The 25,065-nt window shown below is 46.2% G+C and overlaps 1 protein-coding gene across 6 annotated transcripts in view; it reads left to right on the top strand.

The window, feature by feature from the left end:
• The window catches only part of LOC133350865 (oxidative stress-induced growth inhibitor 1-like), a 36,461-nt gene extending 11,845 nt beyond the window's left edge, over positions 1-24,616 (top strand). For 2 of the 6 annotated variants that reach the window (XM_061565673.1, XM_061565668.1), the window contains exons 2-7: positions 10,338-10,625; positions 11,468-11,607; positions 13,873-14,064; positions 15,509-15,600; positions 17,668-18,330; positions 19,236-24,616. In XM_061565673.1, coding sequence (XP_061421657.1) covers positions 10,559-10,625; positions 11,468-11,607; positions 13,873-14,064; positions 15,509-15,600; positions 17,668-18,330; positions 19,236-19,680 — 1,599 coding nt within the window. In that variant the 5' untranslated portion in view covers positions 10,338-10,558 and the 3' untranslated portion in view covers positions 19,681-24,616. Of the gene's footprint in view, positions 1-507; positions 1,836-6,506; positions 6,565-10,337; positions 10,626-11,467; positions 11,608-13,872; positions 14,065-15,508; positions 15,601-17,667; positions 18,331-19,235 lie in introns of those variants that run through there. The other 4 variants (XM_061565670.1, XM_061565669.1, XM_061565671.1 and 1 more) reach the window with 4 other exon arrangements.
• Positions 24,617-25,065: the final 449 nt, after the last annotated feature.

Below are 25,065 nucleotides of genomic sequence, written 5' to 3'. Positions count from 1 at the left end.
TTCTTACGTTTTCATATCTATATTACTGTAGATACGATATTGTTATATATAACAATATCCCGGTAGCGATGTTAAACAAAATGGTTTCGAATTTTCTTGTACCCATAACGGATATAATGGCGTCATTCAATGCATACGCCGTGTGTGTGAGACTATGTGGCAACATCGATCACTTTGGCAACGTTTGAATCGCCGAAAGAAAATATCGACATCTCTGTCAAACTGTTCTGTGCCGTGAGTGACAACTTCAACGATTCGTCAATTCGTAGGTCTCTATGATTGCGATAAAGTGATCGGAAGGATGTTAATACGGTGCAAATCATAGCATTGTGGCTGCTATTTTAATTAATCCACGTGCGTTCGGGGTACATACGTTTCTTACTAAATTAATGTTGTTACTAATAACCGTGAAAAGTGGGACACGCGTGTGATGTAATCTAGCTGGCTGACTTGCAGCATTGCAAGCCTCAGGGTGAGGGGGGGTGGGATTGCTGCTGTCCACGTGCTTAGCGTGATGGTGCCGTTAGTCAGGAAACATTCTACACATTAGTATAACAATAACATCCTTTTTTAATCCTTTGACTGTCCTTAGAATGCCTTTTATCCAGTGGATTGACCGTGGTTGATGATGATTGTCCTTTACCTATCGAGGAATGCTTCACTCGGTTCCAGGATTACTTTATCAGGAGGGTCCTGATAACATGTGGGGATGTTTTGGTCAGTTCCATTATTGCGTGGCTTCTTCACGTGGGAGGAAACCGGAGAGAGAGAGAGAGAGAAATAAGTATAACCCGTAAAAACAAAGTTTTTCACTATAAATCCTTTATATGCGTGGCGGCTAGAGTCCTCTCGTCCTCTGGCTTGAGATGGCTGCCACCTATGGGTCAGATGATTGTCTGCCAGTATTAAGCAATTGGTAATTAAATATTTAATTTGTTTTCCCTAAACAGTGTAAAATTTAGGAAAAAATGTTCACGAACATTAATTGTCTCGCACAACGAGTCTGTGTGCAAAATGTCAGCTCGATCGGATCACGGGAAGTGGGTTAAAAAAACGACCGAAAGATTTGCACGGTCGTAAGCAAGCAAGCACGCAAGCAAGCAAGCGAACTTAATATGAAGGATTTAAAAAAACCCAGCCATGCATATGACGGGGGAACCAAGCTCTGCACGCATGGATTCAAGAATCTATTGCTGTACCTCCATCTCCTGGCAACCATGTCGCAGCCCAAGCCTTCAACATCTGGTAATCACAGGCACTCTCCCATTCAAAGTACTAACCTGGCTCAGTAAACATTTGGCTTTCCCTGATTCCAAGAGGCTGATATGGTTGGCCAAATTCAGGGTAATTTGGTCAAGGCTGTTTGCAGCTGCTCCACGATGCACATGCCAATGACTATATAATATATCTCTCTCCCAAGACAAGTCCACAAATGTTTTATAAGTTTATACGGATCATCATCATTACAATCATCATACCCGTGTGCTAAAGCAATGAACACGGTTGTAGGGGGTACATTCTTCTTCGAGTGTACGTGTAAAGTATACGCCCAGGTTTAAGTTTGTGGGCCCTATAGGTTAGGGAGTAGCACAACTGATATTGTTCAATCCGCCAGAGAACCGGAGAATAATTCAGTTCTCGATGTGGTCCATTGTTTGGTTCAGCTGGCCGTGGTCACTGCACTGTGATTCATCTCTAATTGTACAATTGTGGAAGAGAAGCGGTTGATGGAGCCACCACAGTTTTCTTGGCAGACCAGAGCCGTGCGGAGCAGTAGTGAGGCCCTCGATGACGCTTTCATCCTTTCCCGTTCCGAGACGTCTGCAAGTTGCAGGGTGGGTCCCGTTCACCGCTGAATCTCGGAACGTGCAAGCGGTTAGCGTTAACTTATTTAGAGAAGCATAGCGCTCTTTTTAAAGACATTGTACTCAACGTGGAGAACAGTCGCTTTTATGGCGCGGCATCCCACCCGGAGGTTTCCTTGCGTAATGTTGGCCAGAATGGGTAGAGAGCCACTTGGTTTCAATATTGTCCATTATTGTTCGGACGACGCTGTTGATCTGGACATCCAAGTTGTTTGCGTGGGCGCTTGATGCCCAGACTGGTGTTTTGGTGGCGGCTCCCCACGTTGTAGAAGCCTGTTATTTTAATCGGAGGCCCCTCTCTGCTCTTTGTTTCTTTGCACACTTTTTCGATTTGCTTTTTGCTCACATTCAAAAAAGCACAATCGAGAAGAAAATGCATGCTTGAGCAGAGTACTGTTGTTGTATTGAAGTGAACTTGGCGCAGAGTTGCTCGGAAACATTTCTGTTGCGACAATGTTACCATTTCAATGACACCATTTCAAGAGGCATCGGCTGTCGCATCAAACAATTGCGAGCTCTTCGCATTACATGTGTCAAACATCCTCAATTCCCGTATCACACTTTATCGGCAAAGATTCACATTGGCCATTCGCTGCTGATGAGACTCGGAAAGTAGAACACCGCTCAGGACTTGCTGCTGATACAAATGCCGCAAGACTTTTTACTCAGGCACATGATCTATACTACAGCCATTCCAAGTGGGGAATGGCTTTTGTCACCATCATTCAAACGGTTGTGTGTTGTGGCTTACGCAATGGTCAAATGCAGTACTGTCGACCCATTGACACGCTTATCTTGGGGAGGCTGATACTAACAACGGAGTGGCGGCCAAAAAGGAAGGACCCACGCCGAAGAGGAGAGTGACGAGATAGCTCGTGTGAAGAAACAAGCTGGACTGATTGTGGCATTGTGAGGCTGAAGGATGATGGGGAGGGATTGGGGAGACCCTAATCCGGCAGTGGGTATAACATGGCGGGTGATTATTATCATCTTGTCAGCCCTTTCATTTCATAATGCCGGGAGAAACAAAAAACTGTCAAGTGAAGTGGACTGGGGGGTAGAATTGTGACGAAATGCAGGGAGAATACGTCCTTTCATGATGTACAGTGCAATTATGCATTCCATTCATAACATTATTTTGTCTTCTCTAAAGTACATTTGAATCTTATCTGGAGTGCATGTCACTGCCAGTAAAATTGTTAGAAACTAGATTCTGTAAAGTTGTTTCAGTAGGTAATATTTAAAAATAAAATTGGACATATCCTGAGTCTTTTGTTGAGGGAGGGATCTGCATTGGAACGTTTGGCAGATTCTATTAACGAGTGACCAATTTATAATTTGCTGTATTACGGCATCTGTGTGTGTATATAGCACCCGGGGTCGCCTATGCACCGTCTACAGTGGCGTTATAAAACTTTGCATTGCATAAATCGCATTAATACGTGACTGAATGCTCCATGACTTAGCTCAGCATTTGAAAGTGTTTTTCAAGTGAGGAAACAGCTAATTATGAAAGTGGAAATTGCATGGATCTGGCCAAGAGCCTAGCAACTGAATTAGAGGCTAGCTTTAATGTGCCCGGTGGCCTCCGTACTGCCTGGGCTATGTATTTATTTCCAGTACAGTCTGTTCTGAGAGACAGCCGGGCATTCATTTGTGTCTCGACAGCTGAGCAATTCGTGCATGTCCCGTTAGTGCCCACTGTTAGATCTTTGCAACTCCTCCAGTCCTGCCACATTTTAGCCTACCTGCCAGGTGACTAACCAGACTTATTTTTGTTGCTAAATTCACATCCTTCATTGAAAAGAATGCAAGTAAAGGGATGTCCCACGGCGTGGTCACGCTATGCTTAAGCTTCAACATCCTAGATTTGAAGCTTTCGTGACTGCAAGGATTCATACTCTTAGTTCTTTCGGTAAAGTCACGTTCCATTCATTGGCTACCACATTCTGATAAGCTCCCCCCCCCCTCTCCTCCCCCCTCAACTTGCTTTTAAGGGCTTACATCTTGAATCCTTGCCTCACTTGATGCAGCAAATCTGGCTGTGACGGTCCCACCTGATGACGGAGACTTGTGTTGCCTCCGAAACGTCGTGATTTTTTATTGTTTGATTTTTATTAATTTTTATATCATTTTTTACCTACATGACTTTACCGAAAGAACTAAGAGTATACTTCAACATCCTGCCACAAGTCACGGTTATAACTGGTTGGACGAGATCTTTCTCAACTTTCTTCTTCTTGACACCATGGCTCAATGCGCTGCATTATCGCTCAACTTTGCCGTGTTACATTCGATAAAATTAGTGTGCATTCATTTATTTTGCCACGTATACTGGATGCGCATTGATGTCCGATATCCGTACGAGTGAAAAACGTTGTAGGTAGGCGTAAAAAGCTGCCTTGCAGCTTTGTGCTGTGGAAGAATGTAGCGCGTCTCCACACAATTTTGGTTTCGTAACCACAGGGCGTAGTGTCAAGATCACGAGCTAATTAATAGTTGTGTTAATCTTTTATGGTTGTTTAGTGCTCGTTTATCTGTGTGTACATCTGCACTTTTGCCTTGCAGTGCCATGGACCTTTCGCCAATCATCAAACTTCCTGTCCCACCCTTTACCTTCATTCCAGACTTCATCTCGATTCTTTTATTTACAAACTTGGCAATCGAGACAGAACTCGAATACATTAGCTGCAAAGTCTGATTGATTTTTTTATTTAATCGTTTTAAGAAATACGTCTAGTCACCGGGCAAGCGAGGGACATTTTGAGCCAAATTCAAATGCTGCTACAAAGTGGTGTCATTGTTTCCATGTCATGTGTTCTAGTAGTAATACAAAAACACCGTGACTAAATGAACTCATTAATTTCATAATCACACAATCGAATGTTGTGCTGAGGAGGCCGCCGCGTACCATAGAGGCACATCCAAGTTTCCAGGATCAACTAAAACTCTCCTATAATTTGTCATACCTCCATCCTTTATTGAACCTCAACCCATCCAGCATTCTCCTTCATTGCCTACCGACTAGGTCAGGCTGCGTAATCATGCATGTTTAGACATGCATATATATCAAGCATGCTGTTAATGTGACTGGTCCGGACTCTAAGTTATTCACTAAGTCTTTTGTGATTACCACAAAGTCTGACTGTGATGTTTTGTGTCGGCTCTGATGGATGGCGCTAGGTTGCAGGGTTCTCTGCAGTCGGGCAAAAAAAATTGGCCTTGAGAGGGCGTGGTGGGGAGTGGGTAATAGGTCGGTTAAGGAGCTTAGCGTCCTCATTTACCACAGCGAAGGAGCGGGGTTTCATGCTAACCGAACACCATCCCCAACCCCGCGGGTGGTGCAAGGCGAGGATTGATCGCCCGTTGCTGATGGCAGAGTTGGGCAATTCCGACGCAAAGCACTCCAGCCTTCGCAACGCCGGTTTGTCTGTAAGCGTCAGCCAAAACAACCGGCGGCAGTGTAAAGCAGCAGGGCCTAATTCATGGACTTATTGGCGTGAGCATTTGCATGTGAATAGAGGAGATGCGAACCCTCATGTGGCGGGGGACGACCGTGGGTCCTGGAGGTTGGGAAACACTGCAATGGGAATCTGTGAGGTCACAGGCGTGGTGCTGATTATTGACAATGGGTGGAGCGGTGTCACGCAGTGACTAGCACTACGCTACGAAATTGATGTCCCGAAATTCTTATCCATGAGTGACCATCGGTGGCGAGTCCATGCCGACCTACTTTCTCTCGCAGGCAATATGATTTCTGATGCGCATTTGTTGATCCATGTTCTACTCTTTCTCTCTAGGCATCACTGCATGCTTTTCATGTGCATACTCGTAGCTTGCAACAGGCTTCATTCGCTTTCTGTCAGCTTCAGCATCATAACAGGAGGTGAATTACTCGATTCGCTGATGATGGAGATTGTGTTTTTTTCAGGATTTAGCAGAAGACCTAAACCAGTTTATATCTCATTCAAACCTATGCGCCATTCTTTCTGCGTGAACCAAATTCAAACTATTTGTAGATTTTGTCAAGTTATAAGATTATATTGTGCTTGTGCCCAATTCCAGCATTGTAGTTCTTCTGGAACATGATGGGAATTTAAATAATTCACTCACTCGGGCGAGGTCATCTGTGTGTATACGATGCCAAGAGACTACATTGGGTGTTCACTGGTTTATTTTTGGTATGGATTTCAACTTGGATCGGTGTCTTTATCACTCACTGACACTAGGTCTGCCTGACTGCAGTGGTTGCCATTCCAGCAGAGCAGAACACATGTCTAAAGTAAACCGTAGGTCTTTCGTGATAGCTTTGCCGTGTAAGAATGGAATGGCGCGAATACCAACAGATTACATTTTTTGTACTATTATTAAGCCAGCAATGGCACTTAACAAGACTATGCAAATTGGTGTTGAGTATAAAAAGCCTAATCTGCGTCCGACCTAGATTTTACTACACAAGCCACCTCCATTGAGCAATGTCTCTTGTGATTCGTTTAATTATGCTTGGGATTAAGCCCTTAACTTATTAAGGTCACCACGTGTTGGATGAGTCACACGGAAAGATATTGTTTTATTATTATTATTTTGGGATTGTATTTTAAGTAATGAGTAACGGGAATCTGTTTTTTCCTTGCTGCGAAGAGCTACTGCACATCTGACACAGCTGAGTTACCGCGAATCGCCCCTCCAGCCCTCCAGGGTAAGCTGCGGTTTCCCATACAGTGCGTACGTGCAGCAAATGCTTCACTCACTACTACGTTGGGACGCACACGCATGTGCTCATCCGCATGTCACCAGATACTCGGCCGCGCTGCGGGTCTGTGCGCGTGCATCCATGGCATCTGGCAATGCAATCCATGCGCTGCAGAATTCTGGTTGGTTCGGGTATGGTGGGCGGTGTGTCACAGAGATTATTAATTTCTCCAAAGTCTGGAGGTGTCATCCAGCCCCTTTTTCGACGCACGTATGTGTTTAACAGTTTGGCACCCACGGTACATGGCTCCTACTTTTTTTCTCATTGCCCTCGCTAGCTTAGGTTGATTCTGTCAGGTGTGTGTATGTGCAGCATTGGGTTGCTGCAAGCATTTGCGTCGGCGCGTTTTCACCGGCGTGGTTGTGACTGCCTGGGCACTTTGCACTGCGAGCGTGGAGCCGTGCCATGTGCGATCCGCAGTGGTTGCCAGAGCATTGAGCACCAAACCTGTCGTGGAACCGTCTTGAGATTGCAGAGAAATCTTCTCTTGTCTCGTCACGCATAAGCAATGCAGGACTTTCCAGCCATATTTGCTGCAGATTAACAGGACAAGGTGAACCACTGCAATCGCTTGCTCACACCATTGCTGGCGGAAATGCCCCACTGGAGGGAGCTCTTCGCCCTTCAGATGTGTTTGAAGAAGGGGGGAGCTCACACTTCCCCCCCCCCCACATGCGGCAGAGTCTGTGGTGTACCCGTATATTTGTAATATATTATGCAGGGCCAGTCATGTGGACTGCTGTGTTATATTTGGGTTGATATTGTATAACCGGGGAGGGCAATGATACCGTGGTTATTCTCCACTGCGCCATGAATCTTGTGACCCGAGTTGAACTCCGGGCCACAGCCAACATCGCTGGCAGGTGAAGACTGAATCGCTCGTAAGCGCACTACCATCACCAACCCGTTCTGCTCGACATGTGAGATCAAAAAAGCCTCATAACGACACCATGTGGGAAATCCTTTATCCAACAGCGGATTGAAAAAAGGCTATAAATTAGTATACTGTAACCATGAGCTCTTTCATTGTCAAGATGTTATAGCCAATAGGAAATTTTACTTCTGAAAGACAAAAAGCCAGATTTTCAAATCTTGACAATGACCCAAACAAATTTCTTCGGCTGTTTCCCAAATTTATTCTTGATAATGGAGGCACTGCCACGTAAAAAAATGAAAGTGAGCGAAGAACGAACGTTTGGCAACTCGTGAATCCAATGCATATATTTTCCAGCATTAATTCTTGACCTCTGGAAAAGAAAGTGTGTGAAACCGCTCGAAATTACCTGATTGCAAAACGGGCGAAACACCTCGTCACCCAGGGTTGAACCCGGTGGTGCGGTGATTGCGCGTGTTTAAATAACACTGGGGCCACCAATCGCCCCGGCACCGCGGGTTATTCTCGGTGATGGAGCCCTCCCACGCCGCCCACGCTCTCTTCCACACAATCCCCACTCTGTGTCTGTGCCCAGTGATGAGCACAGAGCTTCCTCTCTGCAGCATGGCGTGCAGCGGCAGCCGGAGTTTCATCGCTGTGGGATTTTCTCTTCTTTCTCTCTCTCTGTTACTAATTGCGGTACGACTGCAGTTGTGCGTTCAATGGCGCGTTGTTTTTGGCGTTATAATAATTTACCCTCGACGTTTGTACGAAGCCACTTCAGCGTGCACGTATTGGAAAAGCGTAACGGAATGAATGGTCGGTTGGCCTTTGTCCTTGGCCAGCCAAATGTCTCAGTGCAGCTTAGTGATATTTTTTTGTGCAAACATAGAACAAAAAAAAGACTCAAATTTTTTAATTTAACCTGACATATCCTCTTGTCCTTCAAATAATAAACCCAACGCTGTTAATACCCTGAAGCACGACTACTTAGAAATGCATTCGGTGATTCGCAAACGCATTTAAGAGCGCGAATTGCTTTCCCACGGCGCTTAACCAGTTTATGGTTTCTAACCAGTCTCACAAGTCTGCTTGACATAAAAGAAACAACAATGCAGACACAATATTTTTGAAATGTTTTAGTGCTGCTGCTATACAGAATGTTTGATTTTAAATTGCGGCTGTGACAAGCATTTAACATGCAGGTTGGTGCCTATTAAGCTCAAGTCCATATCGACTGGAGGCCCTTTGCAGTTGCCAAATTAAGACCGAACTCACGAGGAAACTTCCAGAGGCAGGAAACTTTCAGAGGTAGTGTTTGCAGCTGCGTGGACGGACAAGTGCGTGCGCTTGCCGTGTGTACGCGCGTGTGTGGGTGTGTGTGCTTGCTTGTTTACACTTGTACGTGGTGGCGAGTTGCGTGGGTCTGTCTGTGCACTAAAACCCGAGTCCACACATGGGACTTGCCCAGGAAGGTGGCTGCGTTCTATTTTTAGGCAACTTCCGGGTTCAGCTGTGGACAGGAATGCCAAAGCATTCTTCTTAAACTTGGTCGCCTTCGGATATTGGGAGAGAAAAAAATTGTGCGGAAATGCTAGGAAGTGCATTTTAGAGTCACCTTTTTAAAGCAATCGGGTGGACAATGTCAGGTGGTTAGTTTTTAGTATTTTCCTTTTCGGATTATTTTGAGCTAATTGTTTTTCATGCTGCATTGAGCTCAGGTTTTTACAATTTAATATGCACATACTATTTTGGAACATGCAATGCTTGGGATAATATAGAGCAATCATTGCCCCCCTACTGGCAGACTAATGCTGTACTGACCAAGTGCTGAGCTCACACCCTGTGCGCACAGGAACACGTGTGTTGCAAAGCGCTATGAGACGCCCCAGTGCATAGGGCGCTATTGAAAAAAACAAATGATTATCGTGGTGTGTTTTTGTTTTTAATTGATTACAAGAAAACATTGCATTGCGAAAAGAAAACTGGTGGCTGTCGAGAGCAAACAATCTGTCGAGAAGCTATTTCTGTGCACGGTTTGTGAGAAAGTTTGGGTTTTCCTCCATGTACTTGTGGATTGACCCCCCACGTCCACACAAATTATGTAAAAAAAGGATTTTGCTAAATATGCAAATAAGTCTTTGTAACAAATCTTTGTAACGTTTTCCTATATGAGCAATAGAAATCATGTTTCGTTGTGCTAGTTATTTAGAGATACTTTTAATAAATGTATATAAATATGTGTAATGCCTTAGAGCATCTGGTCTACTTCAGGATGTGATAGACAGCTTTAAAAATCATGACACATTTTTTGTCTGTCAAATATAATGTAATAATACAGTAATGTCACTTATCCGTGCATCACATAGCCACCCTGACATACATATTAGCTCTGACCTATTAACCACCAGTGTAGTATGTGTGCACGGTGCAAATCAATTTCTGCAGGTGACAAATCTGACCTTTTCATATGTGTGGAAATGTGTTTCTTATTCACATGTAGATTTGCTCACTTCGAAAGGTACAGTACAGGAAAAGCATTTCCCCACGTTTAAAGAAGCTTGCACACTTAATTTGTCTCCAGTAAGCCTTTTGTACGCCATGTAACTTCTCTTTCTTATGGATACTCACCTATGCGACATTTTCACATATCCACCTATACTTCAGTCCCCAGTTACTGTGATATGCGGCGCTGTATTCTGTAATTTGTTTTAGACAAAACTGGTGTTTTTTCGTTCTCGTATTGCTTTGTCCACAGAGAGGGAGAAAACCGCCCAGATGACTTGAGCGTCTGATTCGTTTCCCTGCGCCTGTTAACCTCGTGCATTACTGCGATGCCTTGCAGAGGAGGAAACACTTACAAGAGGAGCCAGAAAGGAAACTCTTGCCTCATCAAGTGTCTGTGACCTTGCCGGCTGAGAGAACGCATAAAGAGAAGGGGGAGAAGAGGGAGAGAGCGCGGGAGGGGGAGAGAGAGACGGAGCTGCTGTCGGAGAGGAGACAGCTGTGGAAGCATTCGCTGTGGGCTGTTCCTTTAGTAGCAACAGCGGCGGCAGCAGCTTCACAATGTCGCACGAGCAGATTGGGTTTCTGCCCGATGATGGCTCCGTCACGGTTCCCGTCGTGGTCATCGGTGAGTAATGTGGGCGAGCGAGGGAGTCGAGATCGTGGGGAGGGAAGCGTAATCATGGGCGATGCCTCTCACTTGTTCATTCATGATGCTCGTTGCCGGCTTTGTGCGTGCCGATGAATGTCCAGCTGTGTCTCTTTGCGAGCAGGCTCCTTGTGCGCGTTTGTGCGACGGTGTGGTGTTTTCACTTTTCAGTGCGTGCAGCCAGTGTTTTATATTGTATTCTGCCAAAAATAAAAGGTTCAGCCCAGAAATTGCCTGCTCATGCCACTGTTGGCTGAAGGGCCTCAACTTGCGGGAGCTCTAAAGGGCCCCTCTCGAGGAGAGGGTATTTTTGCCTTCCTGCTCTTTTTTTCGCTGGTAAAATGACTGTAGAGGTGCGAGTGTCCACACTTGACCCACACCGTACGCTACCTGCCAATCAAAAAACTGGGGTACCCATTTATACTGCTGGGTGCACAGAATAAATTTGCCTCATTGTTTCAAATGCCACGCTGGAAGATCAAATCGAACCGGCAGCCTCTGTATTGCAAGTCCAGTGTGTTGACTATTGTACCACTGCGGCAGCATCCCTCAACTGTGTACAATAGAGTATATGAACGTTGTTTACTTGTGTTTAAAATGCCACGTATAAACGTGATAAAAAATGTCCACAGCGTGCCACAGTGCCGTCACGGTGTTGTGTCTGTGCTGTGCGTTGTGCAAGCGACGCTCCTTCATGAGTGGTGGACGCACAGCACACGCTGCGCGCGCCTTCACACGTAACGGCACGCGTCGCCTCGCGTGTTTTACGGGTGCGCGCTCACACACGCCTCCATCCTTGTCCATCTTTGTCCCCCGGGCAGGCAACGGTCCGTCTGGAATCTGCCTGTCATACCTGCTCTCTGGATACCGGCCATACCTCTCGGAGGGAGCCCCTCCTCATCCCAATCACATTCTGCAGATGAAACTGGAGGAGAACTTGCACACGTCCATATTGGAGCAGGTGAATATCCTTGTTGTGTGCAGTCTTATCATAGGCAGCAGTGGCAGCGTCAACAACAATTGCAGCAGGAGCAACAGTTGTATTACTATCATCTTCGGCAGCAGCTACAGCAGCAGTTGCATCGTCATTGTCGTTGTCATCACCATTGTCGTTGTCATCACCATTGTCATTCCTGTCATCGATCGCACACATTGAATGTTATGAACATCGAAAAGGAGAAGTTTGTACTTATAAAGTGGTAGTGGTAGAAAATTACACCAGCTAAGTTACAGGCTTAAGAGTCTGCTCTTAAAACCGTATAATTAAAGCAAAATGTAAATAGTTATTTTATGGTAATGTTACAGTAATTTTCTTCCATTATGTTCTTTGCTGTAAACTGTGCATTTAAATTAATTTGCAAAGAACATTGTGGATTTTATTATTTTGTATAATGAGGTAAAATTGCAGCAAAGTGGATTATAAGTGATATTTTTCATGAATTGCATTTTCCACTCATAAGCCCATATGTTTCTCACATTCCGTGTTTTCCCTGTCCATTTTTCCAACAACCCTTCCATTCTTTCCATCCCCTGTGCATCCTGTAATGTACAAATGCCAATATAACTGTCAAAATCTTCCACCAAAATCCAGCCTTATAACTTGGCATCTTTTTGCAATTGGTTTGCGCAGCTACCTAAAGCCAAGCATTTGGCATTGGGTTTTTTATAACAAAAATTTCCGTAATTTTTTAACTAAATTTTTTCCAACAATGTTTTAACATTCCTTACGCACACTGTGGCCGTGTGGTTTGCCAGCCAGAAGAGTTCATCTGGCTGTGACCCCGTGTCAATCAACAGTCGGCTCCCTCGCTTTGACCCAAATTGCGGCACATTCCTGCTCTAATCCCGCTGTGTCTGGCATGAGACCTGGAACGTTCTCACTTCACAATCCTCTTTAGCCCAGTACACCCTGACCTTTCAGCTGTAATTCTAGAAGCCCATCAGTCTGCCTATATTTGTATCTTTCTAGTCTCCTGTGTTCAGCATTTGCAGACAAAATAAACAGACCGCTGCCAGATTTGACGAACATGTGCACATTTTGGAATTAGAATTGTTTTATATTATAAGTGGGTAACTATTTTAAAAGTTCTACTTTAACCCTTCTCCCCTGGTGTGGTGGTTGGATGTGAGGCAGCTGATGCCTCTTGTCAAGTAATTGACCCAGAACTTTTAACTTCCTCTTTCAAAACCTGGCTTTAATTCCACAAGTAATTTTGTATGAACCAAATATTTTGTAGCCAGCGTAATTTGAAAGGTCCATTCACTAGCTTCGCGAACATAAAGGGTAAACATAATATTTACGTGAAGTAATGTTTTTTTATGTAATTTGGCTGATGCCAGCTTTGATGGGTATCGCATTCGTGACTGATGGTGCAAGGTAAACTACTCTTTGCATAGCCTGGGGGAGGACCATCCAGTGTTGAGAGAGAGACGCGAACTGAAGTGACTCCACAAGTGCTTCTGTAGTGCCATTGTTAGGGGTCATTCCATTATGTGATACATATGTACATTGAACTTATTTCACACCGTGCGTAACAAACCGTGCTAATCGGAGGTGCGGGATAAGGGCAGCAACCTAAACACACACAAAAAAGAACACGTGGACACTGAGGGTGGGTTCACACTGGATTTTTGTGAATACCGTGTGCCTTGGGTTATGCCGTACATGTTCAGACCACCTAAGTTCAACTTAATGTAAGGGTTACACGGTGTGTGTGACGATTACTTCAGAGCCCTTGGCTCTGCCTCCTATGCTCCTCCTTAACCCCGATTAGTTGCCAGTTCACTTAAATTTTTATTTTTTGAAACCTACAGCCATTTGTCAATACACTGCTTGATGAAAGCCTCCCCGTGATGTCCATCATGGGGGTTGTTTGATCATCATATCTCACCACAATGTTAGCCGTGGCTGGCATTTGAAATCCGGTCACCGGGTTTGTAGCGCAGTGCGCCAACCACTGTTCCATAGATTCTACATTTCCAGTTTATTTTATTTAACCAGATGGGAACTCAAGTGATCAGGGTAGTCGCATTTGCAAGGGTAACCTGCGTCACCTAAATGACAAAAGCAAAACAAATAAAATGAAGTACGCCAAAAATCTCAGCCTAGCGAATTTCGCCGCGCGTAAACCTCACACTCCAAGTGAGGCTTAAGTGGCCGTTCCGTTTATGCACGTGGGTACTCGTTGGCACGACGGGCTGACGGCGCTCGTTTCTCCGTGGACAGGACCTGGAGTACCTGTGCGAGGGACTCGAGGGGCGCTCCGCCAACCCTGTGGCCCTCCTGCTCGACTCGCTGCTCCACCCGGACGCCGACTGCGGAGCCGACCTGCCCTCGCCGATCCGCTGGGAGCCAGAGCCGCACCGCGCCATCCCGCACGTGGTGCTCGGCAAGGGAGCACCGGGAGGCGCGTGGAACGTACGCAGATTACCCCCCTTTCTCACCCTGCATCCCTCTCCCACCCACCCCACCTCCCCACACAACCACTGCTCCAGTCTCACGGTGATAAAGCGTGTTATCTGTAGAACGAGTTTGTGCTGAGTTTTTTGTATCGGGAGTTATTCACTTTCCGCTTTTCGCAGAGGTGGCCGCCACCTGACTTATTTTACCCTCCCAGAGAAGACTGCACGCTTGTGTGTAGATGCCGAGAACGTAGATTAAAAGAGCAGAGTTTGTTGCCAAGGAAATACAAGCTAAGTAAGCACTTTAAGTTGACTTTGGTCGTGTCTGCCTCCGCAGATAAATGTCACTTTTCACATTAAACATTCAAAACAGAAGAGGCTGGATGGCTCAGAGATCAGAGAGCTGAGCTGGCACTGCTGAGATCCTGGGTTCATATCCGAATAGCCACCTAAGAGTATACTGCCATCTCAAGTGTAGCAAGTCGATGCCAATGATGGCATGAATAAACCCACACATTCAATTTGTTTTTGTACTGTATTTGGCTAAATTCCATTTCTGAAAATATCAGTTTTACCATCTTCTGTCAGACATTCTCATGACACAGTGTATTACGTATTTGCCCCACTACTGGGTAAAGGGATAAAAAGGCCATTTGACGTCTTTTTTCGCGACAACTCGATTGAAACATGTGTTCCACAGCTGTTGTGTGGCTCAGAGGCCGCCCTCCTCTGAGAGATTTCCAAAATTATTCTTCCTCACATTCCATCATTCCAGTAACGCAATTGTAATACATTGGTGGGGAGGGGAAGAGAAATAAATGTAAAGACCGGTTGTCAAAACCAGTGGTTAATCAAGTGCACAGGTATCTTCCTACAGATGGACTGGGCATGACAATAGGAATGTGGAAATGCCACGGCCAGTTCAAGGCCCACCAATCGAGTTGAAAAATTAAATCTCCATGCACTTTGACCGTGGTGAAAGTCCGCTCTAAAGCACTATAAAATAGACCATTGCTTCCACAGTGCTGGCTCTGACCACATTGCACTATCTGCTGATATTTAGCCTGACAACCTATGGTGTTAGACAAATACCCAATTGCACCTAGCAATTGCCATTGAATTGCACCACCTGAACTCGGCTCTTGGAAATCATTCTCTGCGGGAACCGCTACATTAACACTCACTCTGCCACTATATTGTGATCACCGTTATGCCCACAACTAACACCCTTTTTGTGCCAGGCTATATTGATTATTTAAATAATTTATTACTGTGCAGATTCTTGAACAGTTATCAATTTCTCTTATTCTTATCGGTATAATTACTCGACAAACACATTGCAAAGAAAAGTCTTGCCTCTTACGGACAATTATACTTGTTATTTGATTTATCAACCCGGTCATCCAGTCGTGCCAGCTCTAACGATAGTAATGTCGTTATTGCTTTGTTCTTGTTATAAGGCAATGGACACGTCCATGCAGACGCTAAGCCTCGGCAACTGGATGGAGCTGCCGGATTTGCCCTTCAAGGACTGGATTCGAGAGCAACGCAGGTGAGGACCTCCACGTTCCTACAAGAGCTGCAGCCGCCATTTACCAGAAGCTGGCAATTATTTAACAATGGCTTCTGTGTACTTTGAGACCATGTGAAGTGGCGAAAGGCTTCCTGGAAGGATGCCAGGATGTACCTGAATGTAATGTCAGCTGATTAGGACGACCAGTAGATGCATCGAGTACATTCTCCATTGCTTTGACTTGGCCATCTGATGTTGCCTGTTGTGAGCATCAAACCTCTTCCCCCATAATTGCTGGAGAGCAGTTGCTGCCCTGTAATGTATTTCGTGTTTCTTTTCTCAACACACACACACCTTGTATAAAGATGTGCGCACATGTACACATGCATTAATGCACATACACCTCTGGCAGCCATTACATGCAGGAGGCAGTTTAACAGGTAGGTTAAGAAGCCACATACATGTCTGTATGTATGTATGTAGCTTCCTATCCACTCCTATGTGTGGGTTTTCTCTGGGTACTCTTTGATTTCCACTGACTTTCAAAAACACAAACTAATTGGCCACATCAAAACTATCCTACCAAACAGGTGTTGTGACTCTCAATGAGGCTTTGCTGCGCAAACACACCAATGGCAGGTTACGTGTTGCTGGCACTCTGATTGAACTTGAGCCAACCTCGATGCAGGAAATCACGCGTTGCTTTAGACACGACGCAACCGCTCGACACCAATGGGTTCCGCCTACCTGGGTTTTGTAATGCCACAAATGAATGCTGAATTAACGTTGCGAGTTCCAACGCGGGAATACATAGGGTTTGCGTAACCCTAACCCTACCTTCCCGAAGCCCGCGTGTTTTGTGGATAGCGCAGCTAACAGCCCGGTTAAACATGACTTTGCCCCGTATTCATGAAAGAATTTCATGAGATCAAATGATGCAACGGTCTCCTGTTTTGAATTTGACACGGCACGTTATTTATGTCCTCGATGATCTTTTGGCAAGCCCCTTCTTTCTATGGCCATAGAGATAGTTGCCCCACACCCGTGCCAAATGGGGCCCGTGCCAACAACACCCAAAACGCCGCCGATGACTCGCGCCCGATTGGCGTGCTGGTCGTGGGACGAGCTGACGTGGCAGAGCGGGCCAGTGCCCGCGTCGGCCGTTTGCTGTGCACAATTTTGTGTTCACCAGACGTTAGCCAATATGGGTACAGCTAATCCGGATGGCGACATAAGCCTCCGGATGACAGTCGAATTATTGATTGAAACAACGAAAGAGCCAACGCATGCTTTAGTAGCTGCTAGGTCCCAATGCTCGATCAGCATTTATTGATTGAGTCTAGCACTCCAGTTTGTGATCTGCATACATAGTATTTCCTTCCAGCAGTTTGGTAAAATGGCAAACCTCATTAGCACGACAGGAGGGTTGTGCTGAGTTCGTAGTGTTTTTTCCCTATTGGAGGCAACCCAAAGTGTAGAAGTAAAATCAGTTTGTGCCATTTTTAAATGCTGGTGCACAGCTACCATTAGGTGAAGGCTGTGTACTAGCACTATAAGATTTGCCGTTTCCCTTCAGGTGGGAAATCCATCTGTGGGTAATGCTCACTACCATTAGTCGCCTCCTTGCATTGCTTTGCACTGGAAAGTGCAGGCGAAAAATGAGAAAAATCTGGAAAGTGAAACCAATTTTTGATTCTTATGACCAAATCACCTGCAATGCTCCCCATCTCATCAGATCTCGGAAAGCCAAGCAGGTATGAGCCTGGCTCATGCTCCAAATGGGTGACCGACCACACTTAAAACAAGGTGCCATAGGCTGCGGCATAGCTACGCTGTCAGCAGGCAGCATCGCAGAAAAGTCCATTGTTGTACTGCAGTATGCTCCTAAATGTTGCCCCATCTTCACCGATGTACATTCACCATTGTGGTGAAGCAGCGTCAAATTTACCCCCACGGGCCACGTGACGTAGGACGAGTCCCTTGCATAGCAGTGGACTTGACGGTGGGGAGGGAAGGGGCTATAACGATGAGAGTAGATGTGTCCGCAGTCTAGCAGCTGCTTGAGTAAAGTGTGTCGTACTTTGCACTCGCACCACAATTGTGCAGGCACCTGCGCAATGACCGAGCAACGACGGCGGACGTGGCCCGCTACTACCGCCACTACGTCAAGTGCAAGGGCCTGCAGCAGAGCTTCGTGAGCGGCGTCACCGTCACCTCTGTGCACCGGCTGCGCGACCCCGAATTTATCCGCCCGTCATCGTCGTCGTCCTCCCCGTCCGCGTCGCCCCTCCATCCCTCGTCCGCGTCCTCCGCGAACGGCATCGGCCCGGCGCGCTGGGAGGTGCGGGGCCACCACCTGGCGGTGAGCGGCGGCGGTGGAGGGCGGCTGCGGTGCTTCCGGCTGCGCGCCGCCGCCGTGGTGCTCGCAACGGGCGGCACGGACTCGCCGGCGCGGCTCGGCGTGCCCGGCGAGGGGCTGCCGTTCGTGCAGCACGCGCCGGCGGCTCTGGAGCGGGCGGTGGCCCGGGGCGAGGTGGGACGCGAGTCCGAGCCGCTGCTGGTGGTGGGTGCGGGGCTGACGGCGGCGGACGCGGTGCTGGCCGCGCGGCACCACGCGGCGCCCGTGCAGCACGCCTTCCGGCGCGCCGTCACCGACCCCGCGCTCATCTTCAACCAGCTGCCCAAGATGCTCTACCCGGAGTACCACAAGGTGCATCACATGATGGGGGAGAGCGACACGTCCTACAATGGATACGCCAGCCTGCCCAGGTGCGATGGGAGAGGGTGTGTGTGTGTGTGGTGTTGATGTGTCTGTGTATTTATAAGGGGGGGTGGTAGCATATTGGTCAGCGCACTGCTGCATGAACCCGGTGACCCGAGTTCAATTCTTGGCCACATCTTGCGTACAAGTGGCGATTATCTGAACCGGTTCAGGGCCTTCCCAAGGTGAACGCAGTCATAAATGAGTACCCGGTGTAATGTGTACACTTAAGTGCTCGGAAGTCAAAGGTCATGGCAATAGCCATAACTGCGCTACGTGAGCCGTAATTGATGCCGACTAACTGCACTTGTCCCAAAATTCTATACAACTTAAGGGGAAAGTTGTCTTGATATGAGGTGTGAAGGGATACATCTTTATTGAGTCAACTCGATTATTGGACATGCAAGAATCTATTTTTTTTAGATCTGCATATGTTTTACGTCATTGGTTCCTTTACACGCTGCAAGCCACTTCACCACACTTTTTAAATGATAACTAATTCTTGAAGAAAATTTGCACCTCCAAATCATGACAATGCTATGGGTACGCGTGCTTTTGTGTGCACGTGTGCTCAGAGCTCCTATCCTGGCACAACAAGCGCTACAGTGATGCCACCGCCACTTGGTGGTGGATGGCAGCCGTCCTTATCGTGTGCGTGTTTGTGGATTGTGTCGGTATCGACGGCAATGTCATATCTGGGCGGCCGCGAGTCTTAAATGAGAATCCTGTTAAGACTAAGTACTTAAATAAATAATGAGGTCTGCGGTATGAAAGCCGAGCGCGAGACCAGGGAGCTTCGCATTACAGCACCGCCCCTGCCCAGACCCGGTTTGCCCGCGACGCCAACGCCGCCCTTGGCGCCGGTCGTTGTCGCCCCGTGACGTAACGTACGCGGCGTTCCCGCCACCCGCAGGCACCGTGTCCTCGAATTCCGGCCCGACCGGAAGGTGCTCCTGCAGGGCCCGGCGGGCGAGCTGCGCGTGCTGCCCGTGTCGATGGCGCTGGTCCTCATCGGCTCCAACCCGGACCTATCGTTTCTGGCGTGCGCGGGCCGCTCGCTCGCCATGGACCCGTCGCGCGCCGTCAGCTGCCGCCACAACCCGCTCGACGTGCACCCGTTCACGTACGAGTGCGAGCGAGCGCCGCGCCGCGTCGACGGCTGGGCCCGCGGCGGCGACGACGGCGGCTACGGCGACGGAGGGGACGACGGTGAAGACGGAGGAGAGGACGGGGCGCAGGGGGTCGGCTGTGGCCTCTTTGCGGTGGGGCCGCTGGTCGGGGACAATTTCGTTCGCTTCTGTCTCGGCGGCGCGCTGGGCGTCGTCGGCTGCCTGGAGAAGCGCTGGCTCCGCCGCTGACGCTCCTTCGCGACACTGGCCTATCGCTGCTTCGCAACGGCTTTGCGACCTTGACAGGCTACCAATGGGTGAATCGCTTCACGGCAGGATGGTGAATCGGCGGCGATAGGGGAGCGAAGCGTGTGTGTTTCGCAATGAAGGGACGAATCGCATCCGGAGCAAACAAAGGAAAACAGAAAGCACTTAGAAAAGGTATCCTCTTTCCGGATATTGTGATGTGATGAGTCGTGAAGGTGTGTGTTAATTTGTCCGATTAGACAGATTGCCTTTAAAAGGATTTCTATCGGTGGTTCAACCTTCAAGGCGCGAGACATTTCTCTTGTTGAAATGCTCGTTTTGTTCGACGTGGTCACAAAAATTGTCAGATTTTGGGGACGGCTGGGGCTTGCAGAAAGAACGTTGCCTTCTGTCAGTGCCTGCGGGGGTGTGCGAGCGCGAGTAGGAAACGCCGAGTCTGTGGCAGGTTGCCACGAATTCTTTTTTTTCCCTGCAGGAGCAGATACATTGCTGCCAAAACTGTCATTTAGTCGCAGTCGGAGAGACACGAGGAACTTTTATTGGATTTTTACACGGTTGTATGACAGTGCTTAAAAACTCGACGGTTTAATCCCACCACGCCCTCCCCCACCTCCTCGTCTGTCGACTGGCCTCATGACCAGATGGCCAATCAGCGACTATATTTTTACCGACAGATATCAACAGATTCCTAATATGATTACTGTCGTAAAATATAATGTCCCAGTCTCTATAAACTCCTAGAGGAAAACAAACTTGAATTTGACTATTTTACTACTGATAGTGAACTTAAAATTCATTTTCAAACTACTTGTACTTGATTGATAAGTTATGGGGTTTTTTCCATTAAATTTTGATATTATAATAGGTAAAATTTTTGATACATTTTATACTAAAGCACTTTTTTTTTACTAACAGCTGGCCTAACTAATAAGCATGCTATGTTCCCTAGTTTTTTTTTGGAAGACTTAAGTATAGCATATACATGTGTATATGTGTTACATTGTATGCATTGCAAATGTGGCTGGAAATATTTGAAGATACATAAAGTGTTGATTTATAACATAGTAGAAGGCAAATGGTTAATGATTTTACCATACCATGTTGCCAGGGCTCTCACTGAAAACAATGTGCCAAGGGGATTTATATAATTAACATGCTTACATTTACAGTACATCATGGCTTTTGACTTTAATTTTATAGAAAAATACAACGCACAATATTGTGATGAAAATGTTCCATTAACCGTTTATCTGCTTGCTGCTGACAACGTACTGCTTGGCAGAACATTACAAGGTGAACTAAATTGACGGATGATAAAGCAAAGAGAGAGAAACGGAGTAGTAGCTTGAGGATTATTTCATGTTGTGGCTTGTTTAATCGCGATGCGTTGACATGAATGTGTTTTGATCTGAATGAAGATTTGCCTCCCGGAATATATTTGAAGGTTTACCAACTAAAGAAATATTTTGGGGGTGGGGGGGGGGGTGTCTTGAAAACACAACGAGATGTGCTCGTGCCATTTCCCTCCGCTCGTTTGTAAATTTGGGGTTACAACAAACGCAGAAATACAATGGCCGATCTTTCTGCTTGCACTTAACACAGTTGCGCATTACGAGGTGATGTTCCAAGTTTATTTCTTAAAGAAGCGTCCAACGGGGTGTTAATAAAATGGGCCACTCTTCAGAACAGCTGCAAGGTTTGCTTAGTGTGCAGCAGTGTTGCACAGGAGCATGTTTTTTTGAATACTTGACGTAGGGAACGTTCAAACCTTATTTTCTGTTATTTGTGCTTGTTCAGTGAGCGACAGCACTAATGTCCACCGTCCTCCAACATTTGGGCGCCACAGTGGCAAGATGTTAACTCTCTCACCTGATATGCAGGAGGTCGTGGGTTCAATCCCGACCCTGACGCCTGCTGTATATTTGGAGTTTGCGTGTCTCTCCCCGTGGTCACGTGGATTTTTCTCCAGGTTGCTTCTGAAAAAGAGCTATATAGCTCGGTGGGCCTTACCTGGTAAAATAAAAAATACTTTTACTTACACCATCTCTTGTATACAATTACAAGCAAGTGTAACGTCTGCACTGATTAGTAGGGGTGTGACGATCATCCGCCCCTTGCGATGTAATCTACCATCGCGATTCTGTTCAATAATCTATTCCGGTTTTAAAATGCCGTGGTGATTGAAGCATTGTCGTAGCTGCAACTTACACGATTGATTTAAAAAAAATGGCGACTATTCCACACGTAATTCGGTGCTTGCATTCTTATCTTGCGGAATTATTATAATAACGATTAGATGCCAACTGAACTATCACATCACAGGATCATGAGATTTGTTGGCTCGGGAATGCTTTTTTCCAGCAGTGGTTTCACCTTAGCCTAAATCGATCATTGACAAATCTGCTTTTTATTACCTTTACATAATAGGTATTTTCAGTTGTGAGTGGATGGATGATGCTCTCATTAATGATGCGATACTGTAATACATCGGTTAACGAAGGAGATGCGTTCCATCATATCACTTTGTTATCAGAAACTTCTTCACCAGAGGTAGATATAACAGCTCCGATTAGCACGGTTGGCTACGTACGGTGCGAAAGAAGTTCAACATGCATACGTGGGGTTGCGTTCCAGGAGAAGGGTAGAACAACAATAGTCTTCACTTTTTCTGCTTGGTTTAAAGTGGTCTTTTAAGGTGTACTGCGCCAACCCTAATGAACGAGCCATATCGCTTGTCATCTCTCCTGCCTCTGCCCTCCTTGTGATCTGCATTTTAGTTTCCAAAGAGAATGGATTTACGCTGCACCTTTTGCCCAGCAAGGCCACTAGCACTAGACGGTCGTTTAGATGACAAAATTGGGGGTAGTCAAATTGTTTTACCACTGCATAAAACACGATCGCATTTTACTAACAACACAAGGAGCTCGAGCAGTGGCGGGCAGGAGAGGGAAGACCGGGGGAAGCGCGCCGCTGATTGGGCCAAGTGAGGGAAGATTCGCGACGCTCTTTGCCGATTGGCCACTAAACAAACTCCGCTTGGCCGTGGTGAGAGGGCGTGTGCAGCATTTAAATTAGTTTTACTCTTTTGAATCGCTTTGCATGATTTCTGAAGGTATTCATTTTTTGTCGATTTTTACAAATATAGGGGGCCGGATAGGGGCCCTCCACGGTCAACTTCGTGATAAAGAAGCTTCGTTCCCAGAGGCTTCGTTAACCGAGGTATTACTGTACTGATATAAAACAAAGTTTGGCTGGCTGGCTGGCACACTGGGCTGGTAAGTGTGCGGTGGTAACCTCGCCGCTTACATTTGTGTGGTGATGTCACCCGCATCCCACAGTGCTGGGCCGGGTTCCTTGCGTCGCGATGATGTCATCAGGCCCCCCCCCCCCAACACCACCCTCGACCCCGGTTATGTATCTGGCACAAATGCATGGGCAGTGCGAGTTAAATTAAAAAAAGGTATACATTCAAAGCATTAAACATGCTTTATTAATATTTATGTAAAGTGTGCACTTGTGCACATGATGTTGAGCAATGAAAATTGCACGTGGAGTTTTGTAATGGTTCAGATGAATGTCGATTATGTAATGACATACCTGACGAAGGTTTTTCAAATATGTCTTTTAAGTGTATTTTTAACCTGCACTGATCATGCTAGCTAGGCACTCTGTGTACCTGCACTGAAGATAGCCATAAAAACACATGCCGTCGAATAGAACAATGTTACTCCACCTCGCCGTATACTTTGGAAGACCACCCTTTCCACTTTGTGCTGATGTTTCCAATGTTCACCACACTTGCCATAGGCAACGCCTCTCTCCTAATTATGTTGTTGATCTTGATACCAAGGTCACAAGGGAAACCTACCTTGGGGGATTCCTTGGACCCATAGTTTTGAATTAAAACAACCATTTACCAGCCCAAATTCCACTAAATTGTGTTGGTACTATGTTTTAGGTAATGGCGAGTGAAGACGCAAAGTTACAAATGACAATTGAATGCAACGTTCCCACGCGCAATTGGCCTTGAACGGGGGGACTCTCTTGTCAAACATTGTGCTTTTTAACACGTAGCCTTTCGCGACCAATATTATTCACAACAAAGGTTTTTTGGTTTAGGGGTACGACACATTTATACTTACGCGATCTAACCCAAAAACCTTTATTATGAAAATGATTGTGCTGTCTGGCACTTTAATAACTGTGACTCCGAATTGATATATTCATGGGTTCTGGCCAGGTATCTTGTGCAAATTCATGTTCTGGGGATAGCTTAGTGCTGAAGCATCAACACTAATGCACCCATAATATAGTTTTTTTTGGGTTAGACCACGTAAATATAAATGTGTCATTAAACCCGCCACCACCCGACTGTCGTGAAAGCCTACCACATGTTAAATTAATGCACCCAGTCTTTACTTGATCTGTCTCTTGCATCTTATCAAGCTGCATGCACTAAAAACATTCTAAACTTTCAAACTCCTTAACCGCGATGGTTTTACATTACCTATGTTTTTTAAACTGTTTCAAGGGGCATTTTGTAAAAGTGTGTATACTTGTTAATTTCCATTACAGTTAAGTGACAATACCAAAACGGTTATTTTTTTACTTAAAACTTTCGTGACTGCACGAATTAATATTCTTTGGTTATTTTGGTAAAGTCACGTAGATATAAAAAATAAGAAATAAAGTTAATAAAAAAAATAGGCAGAGCGCCGTTGTTTTCTTATCAACCTCCACCGTCAGCAGTGTGGGTGTGTGGAGCGAGGTGCAATGATTGCCTGGTGGCCCTTTGGTGTAGACCAGGGGTCGGCAACCAAAATAACAAGAAGAGCCATTTCTTTCCAATTCGGTACAAAATTCAGTATTTCAAGAGCCGCAATGCATCTGAGTACATACGTACTCATCGTCAAGAAGCAGCCCGTAAAGAGCCGCACATTAACATTAGCTGCCCCGCCCATGCTGCTGACACACTTGGGCTACGCCCATCTCTAAACCTTTAAAAACAGTTTGCCTTGAGAGGCTAACCCCCCTTTTCCTGATGACGACCGCTTGTGTTGCGATCGAAACGTCGTGGTTTTTATTTTTATTTAATTTTTTTACTACTGAAAGAACCAGAATAAGTCTACATTATAGACTGCCAGTGCACTCACTCAGGTTAAGAACCAGGCTACAGTCTACATTATAGACTGCCAGTACACTCAACAAGGTTAAGAACCAGGCTACAGTCTACATTATAGACTGCCAGTATACTCACCCAGCTTAACAATCAGCCTACAGTCCACATTATAGATTTCCAATACACTCCGATTAAGAACCAGGCTACAGTCTACATTAGTGTTTTTTAATTATTTCTATTTTATTTTT

The sequence above is a fragment of the Lethenteron reissneri genome, chromosome 35, assembly GCF_015708825.2.
Source record: "Lethenteron reissneri isolate LAM-NWPU_2019-01 chromosome 35, ASM1570882v1, whole genome shotgun sequence".
Taxonomy (NCBI): Eukaryota; Metazoa; Chordata; class Hyperoartia; order Petromyzontiformes; family Petromyzontidae; genus Lethenteron; species Lethenteron reissneri.
This window is presented reverse-complemented; position numbering and strand designations above follow the sequence as displayed.